Here is a 7,138-nt window from a genome sequence, read left to right as displayed (position 1 = left end):
GCTTTGACTAATTAATTAGTCTTAAATAACTATAAAATAATTATTTATTTATTTTTAGTACAATAAGTGGGGTTGGACAATTCGAACTCACAACTTCATGATTCAAGATAAGTATCGATACCGCTCTCTAGGTGAGTAATATATGTCAATTATCAGTTATAATTTAATATAATTATTAATTCAATATGTTGCCAACAAATAATAATTATCGAAAACAATTATTTTTCCATACTTTTTCAAAGGATGTGAGATACTAAATTGAAGCTCTCAAATAATTTCGAGATCGCATTAATTGCTTTTTAAAAAATTTATGCATGCAAAATACACTAATTAAAAAAAACGTGAAACTTGTTTGTAAAATATTTAACTTTCGACATTGGCACTTTTTCTTTTCTTTTCTTTTTTTATTTATTTAATTTTTAAGTTCAACATTCATTTGGCAGCCTTATTGGACTCACAAAATTTATGAATCATACATATTTTGCATAGTATCTAATTGTTCCCGAAAAGCAATTAATATCCAGTAAGAATAAATGCTAAAAATTAAGGTCGTGTGAAAATAATAGATTCAATAAAAAAATTGTATTCTATGTTTTAGTGTATTCATATATATCTTTTGTAACAAATTTGGAAATTAAATTTTAATTTAAAAATTGAATGATATATTTGTGAATTAGTGTGGTTAACCACTAAATATTTACTAAAAAAACAACTAAATATTTAATTAAATCTAAAATAATATTAATTAATTAATTAATATTGTTATCATAAATTTTGTAGAATTATTATTTTACAATATTATATAAATTATAATATACTATATTTTACATATTTTAATTTTTTAAAAAAATAAAATAAGTTTCTAACATGAAATAATAATATATTTATCAAAAAAATTTTGGGTGTAATTCTACCTTTTAAAGTTTCAAATTCAAAACCAAAAATATTGAAAATATAAAAATATTTGTTGTCAAAATTTCCAATATTTAGATCATATAATATAGAAACAGTTTTAAATAACAAATCTACCAAATACATATTTACTTTGATTAAGTAAATCTAAAAAAAAACAAAATGGGATTACTTACCAAACCAACTGTAAATAATTTTGGGTGGGAGGTTTTAAATTTTGAACTCTTATAATGTTTTATTTCTTACTTATTTAGTAGGTATGTATTACGCGAGGGAAAGTGTTAAAAGAATATAGGAGAAGCTTAAAAATATATAATACACAACTAAATAATTGTTCAGAAAAACAAACATAATTTTCTAAAATCAGAAAACTAAAAAAAAAAAAAACTACACATAATAAGCTTACTTTCTTTTATTTCCTTTATCCAAATAATTTCTCTTTTTTAAAACATACATAATTTTCATTTTATTGTAGATAGAAGCATGCTTCGATTTAATTAAGACACTATTTATCTTTTCCAAATGTCAAAGCTTGGAATTTCAACACATACATTTTTTTTTAATTAAAAGAATGTTATTTTTTTTTTAATTCAGTTAAGTATTGAAAAATATCTTTAATAGGTTAGATATCCTTAAAAGATTAAATTTACTCTAAACTCATTAATTTAAGCTCTTGAGTTAATTGATTTTTGATTTATTTTGATGTTTGTACTCTCAAAATATTCATTTTGGTCACTATATTTTCAATTTTCATTCATTTTAGTCCTTATACTTTCATTTAAGTATAGAATATATATTTAAATTTTGAAAAATACAGATCAAACTGATTACTTTTTAAAAGTAGAGAGAGAAAAGTAACAATTAAAATACAAAGGACTAAAATGAACCAAAATTGTGAGTGTATGGACCAAAATAATATTTTAACCTAAAAATAATAAGGTAAAAACTGTAACTAAATAATTGTGAGTAAACGACTTCAATTAAAATAATAATAATAAAATAAAATAATAAACGAGATTTTTGTCTAAATTACCGTAGGATTAAATATTAATTATTACCATGAAAATGAGTTTAAATCTTATAAAAAATCAATTAAAAAAGAAAAATAGTTTGGCTTATAATTAATCTTTCCTAGATAAGGTCTAAGGATAACTTCTTCTATATTGATCCCTTCGTTTAGCTCTTAAGAAACTAGATAACAACATGATGATCGATATTTTGTCTTTATATTTATTAATTTATTTTTGGTATCTTATCTTTGATTTTTTTTTTTATAAATTAAATTTTCTTCCCTGTTTTATTTTCCAATTTTGAAATGCTTTATGTAATTGTATAATGAAGTCAAATTCATAGATTCCTATGTCAAATCAATTATTTGATAAGAGGGACTAATATTATGAAATATTTTTAAATATCAATTTAAACGTAGTTCAATTTATTATACATGCATTAATAAACTCATTCGAAGGCTAAACATTTGAATTTACGTCTTCATATATTCTATAAAAATAATCAAATTGTCCTAGCTAGATAATTAGTAGTAGACCATGAAAAATATCCTCCTAATTAGAGGTTTAATTATTGTAATTTATTGTTTCGGTGGAAAAAAAATATTACCAAAAAGTTTATTGCCAAAACGAGCATAGCTCAACATTAATTGACATATATCTTCAACTAAGAGGTTGGGAGTTCGATCCCCACCACTACACGTTTATATATACCAAAAAGTTTATTAGAGATGTATAGACAAATAAAAGTGGCTAGGGAAACAAACTTTCTTTTTATATTTTGACTTTTTAATCTAAATATTCTAAAACTATTATTTTTTGGGACTTTTTCTCTCTCACGATCTTTTTTTTCAAAGATTTATTAATTTAGATCACATTCCAATTTTCCAGTATTGCTGGCGAGAGGTAAATATTATACATAATTATTAGTGAATATTATTTATCATTTTTACACGTTCAAAAGGTAAGTTTGATTATTGACGAAAATTTTTTTGGACCATATTAATCCGGGCCTTTTTAGCAGTGTAAATAGGGTCAAAAGAAAAGATGCTTTCATAAATATATCTGACTATATACCTATAAGCTGATTCCAAGATAAATAGGTTATTAACAAATATTCCGTGGAGTAACAATTCTTTTTTGGGTTAAATTATACAAAATACTCTTGAACTTTAGGGTAGATTTCAATACCACATTCTTTCCAAAGTTTCAATTATACTTTCCACCTTAAAAGTAGTTAAAAAAAAAACTTCTCATTTGAAAAAGATGATATAAATGTGACGTGACAATGAATAAAATGATGAGTTGTCAAAATAGAAAAACGTAGGTATATATGGCTCAATTATGCCCTAGAACTTTAGGTTAAGTTTCAACTAAAACCCGTATAGCTAGAAAAATCTCATTTTAAAACTAAACTTTTTAATGGTTGGAACCAACTTTGCATTTCCTTTGAAAATGAAGATGAAAATCTAACATTGCTAAAAAAAAAAAGTTGAATGGTATCAGTCACATTAAGAATGTGTTCTGGAGTGGTAAAATCACTTTTGCCGTGATAAAATCGCTTTTGTCATTGTCAAAATCATTTTCATTTCTATTAGTTATGTTTGACAAATTAAATAATTAATTTTAGAAAAACATAAAATCACTTAAAATTGATTTTTAAGATCTTAGGATGATGATTTTGGAAAAACAATTATTGTTAAATCTCCTTTTTTCAAAATTACTATTTCTACCATTACTCCCAGACACACATATCAATGGGAAAGGTCATTCACTCCAGACCTGTGACGCCTACTTTTCACAAATCCACTTTTATCCACTTTTCCACAAATTTTCTCCCACGAACATATATATATTCATTTTTTTTTATTATCTAGGAGTCTTCGCTTCCTCTACCGGTCCATGCTTCTTCTATGTACCTTCTTTTTATAATTTTACATTTCCATCTTTATTTTAATTGAGAAGTGAGTGGAATGTTGTTTTGAAATAATTCTGAAAATTAAATGTTAAAATGAAACTTCTGGAAAAAGAGAGAGAGAGAGCAGGAATGATACCATTTTTACCACATATACCAAGAAAATAGATAGAAAGAACAGGAAAAAAAGAAAAAAGGAATTAACGAATGAAAGTTTTATTTGTATTCCTTTGTAACTGGCTATACTAACTCCTTTACAAGAAACCAAAAACCTATATATATATATATATATATATTAAATGAAAAAGAAAAAAAAACAGAAACCAAAATCTGTAAAGATCTGTACATGTCGGACGGAAAATTCTTCAAAAAGAAAAAGAAAAAAAGCAAAAATTTGTATATTTTGTTTGATAATATAATTTACATCTGGCGACGAATTAATCCATAAACCGTCACCAAAGCCATAACCAACGATCGATCGATCTCAGAATTCGCATCTAAACTCAACACATCGTCTCCCAAAAGCACTCCGTTCGAACATACTTTTCTTTTCGCCTGTCAATTTTCAAATCCAAAATACAGTCTGTTAGAAACTGTTTGGCACGACGGAAAATCGGCCGAGAAAACGAAGGAAAATGTTCTCACTCCACTAACCTCTGCAATTACTTCTCCATTGATGTTGATTATTCTGAAGGCTAATTTCCCGTCCGTTTGCACCAACGAAAACCTCTCGAATCCCACGCTAATTTCACAAATCGATTGATTTCTCCTCAATCCTCTGTACAGTTTCCTCACTCGAAAGTTAGGGCTCTTACTTCTCTCCGATTCGATCCATCGGAACCCGTCCCATCCTCCAAGAACCGAAAATTTCTGCAGAAATTAACCAGAAATCTAGGATTAAATCGACGAATCTCAACGATTCAGCATCAAAATCTCAGAAACCGCCATTTTCTTTTGCTTACCTTTTTTCTGATGGTGAAGAGGACGTTTCCTCTGAGATCCATGAGGTAAACTTCACGGCTGCATTTTCTGTCGTAGTTATCGACTCGGTAGACGATATCGCCATTGGAATCGAAGACGGTGCAGCCATTTGTGTGGTAGATCAGAGATTTCATCCAAATGGTGAAGGATTCTGTTTCAGAACAGAGCGAGGAAGACGACGGCGACGGCGCTGTTTGAGGGTACACTTTGGCCATGGAAATGGAAGAGAAAAGGGGGGGTTCTGAAATTTTGATGAATTGAAAGAGGAACTGAGAGAAGGTAATTTATAGGGAGGTTTTTCTTTTTGCAATTATTATTGTTTTGAAGTTTTTTTTTTTTTAAAATAAAATATTGAAAATGAGAAAGTTATGGCATGGAGACTATAATGAATAAATTAATAATGGAAGAATATAATAACTTTTAGCGATTAGAATGGTGTCTTAAGTTAATTCATAAATGAAATCTTGTCTTTTTATGTAAAAGATAGAATCATCCTAAATTTTTTATCTGGTTTATAATGAAAAAGATTTGAAATGAAAGTAGATAAATTTATTAGTTTTAATGTTGGCCAAAAATTAAAAGAAAATAAGAAATTTACTAATATTGGTTTTTTAATTCTAATTTATTAATATAAAAATAAAAGAATATTACAAAGTCAAATAAGTAAAAGTTACCCTTCAATGAATTTTTGCAAAATTCCGTCGTTTTGTTAAGTTATTTTTTCACATAAAAACATTATCGGAGACCACTTGATTTCAAACCATTTGAAAATTCATTACGATTTGAAAGTGCTCAAAATCATAGGTAGACAAATAGATTATAAAAATTTTAAAATGTCTATTTTTATTTTTAGGTTTAAACTTTTTTTTACCTTTATATTGTTATATTATCGTTAATTGTTCAATAGATAAATGATATAGGTTTAATTATGTGAATGTACTGACATAATCACATAAACATTTGTTATAAACTAAATAATCAGGTTGGGATGCTTGATGAATAAGGTGAAAACCACAACACGTGTCAAAATAATAATAACAATTTAATTTTAAAGTTCAAGAACAATGATTTACCTTCATAAACTAAAATGTAATCTCAAAATTTAGAAACCAAAATATATTGGGATTATAAGGTAGGCAAACAAAGTTCCACATTCATTAGGGAAAATAGATGATCCATGATATATAAGAAACGACAATTATCTTTTTTAATACCTACCTTTTAGGTGGAACCAAAAATAAAGTCACGAGGATTAGAAAATGGTAGAATATGATAAATTATGGATTAGAAAGGATGGTGTCTTATTATATAAATAAAATTTTGAATTTTATTTAATCTGTCTTTCTTTTTCTTTGTTCTTTATTTCTTCTTCTTATTATTATTTTGTTGAGGTATTCTTTCTTTCCACTCGGTTTGGTTACGTGGATTGGCACTACACATTGTTTTTTTTTAAAGCATTTTTTAAGGGCTTTCATTTTGTATTATTTTATTTCTATCCCTTTCTGGCTTCAAAGAGTATAGAAACCAAAATAAAATCTTTACAAAGATAAAAAAAAAAAGATAAAAATAGGGTGAGATAGAGACGTAAAATTATATGGACCAACAAATGTAAGGTAACTTGTTATATTATATTGTCATAAGCTATAGAGGAATTGTTTAGATTCTATTTTTAGTTTTTGAATTTTTATATATTTATTAGACTTTCATCCTTAAATTTTCGCTCCTTCTATTTCAGTTCATAAATCAAAATTTATTATAGTAAATCAGGTCTTAAAATATGGAGCAAATCAAGGTTTTCGTTAAATGATTAGCAAAAAATTAATCGTAATCAAGGTATTAAAATTTTCATCAACATATCGACATTTTTATCCATATATACATATATGTTCACGAGTGTTCAACATTGACATGAAAGATGAATCGACATTTTTATAGTATCGAAAAAAATTGACAAAATATATAAAAAATATCATCAATATAAACATAATATAAATATTAATAATTGTTAGCTTATTTAAAAAGGTAAAATGTTCATTTTTTACTTTAAATATTAGTTATGAATTTTTTATTTTTATAATTTTTCTAGAAAAATTCATCAACATCCTCGTGTTTTTATCGAAATTTCGATAAACTAGCACTAAGATATTGACCTTCTATCGATATTGACATTTAAAATCTTCATCGTGATGAAATAATATATTTTTATTTCATATTTAGAGATAATATAGTAAATAAAAAATTGCGAAACTAAAATAAAATTTAAACCTAAAGTGGAGAGAGAGGAGAGAGAAAGAAGAGCTTTTCACCTAATTGAAGTGGTGAC

General features: G+C 26.1%; 1 protein-coding gene across 1 annotated transcript; it reads right to left on the bottom strand.

Moving 5' to 3' along the window:
- Positions 1–4,034: 4,034 nt before the first annotated feature.
- On the bottom strand, positions 4,035–5,090 carry LOC111024319 (LURP-one-like protein (DUF567)). Its single transcript, XM_022301974.2, has 3 exons — positions 4,797–5,090; positions 4,489–4,704; positions 4,035–4,389 (listed from the first exon to the last, which is right to left on the bottom strand). Exons 1-3 carry the CDS (start codon positions 5,028–5,030, stop codon positions 4,255–4,257), a joined length of 585 nt encoding a protein of 194 aa, XP_022157666.1. The 5' UTR covers positions 5,031–5,090; the 3' UTR covers positions 4,035–4,254.
- Positions 5,091–7,138: the final 2,048 nt, after the last annotated feature.

Source organism: Momordica charantia (genome assembly GCF_013281855.1).
Source record: "Momordica charantia cultivar OHB3-1 chromosome 6 unlocalized genomic scaffold, Mcharantia_2.0 BLBB01000006.1, whole genome shotgun sequence".
Taxonomy (NCBI): Eukaryota; Viridiplantae; Streptophyta; class Magnoliopsida; order Cucurbitales; family Cucurbitaceae; genus Momordica; species Momordica charantia.
Note: the sequence above shows the minus strand (reverse complement) of the source record. Positions and strands in the feature narration are given on the sequence as shown.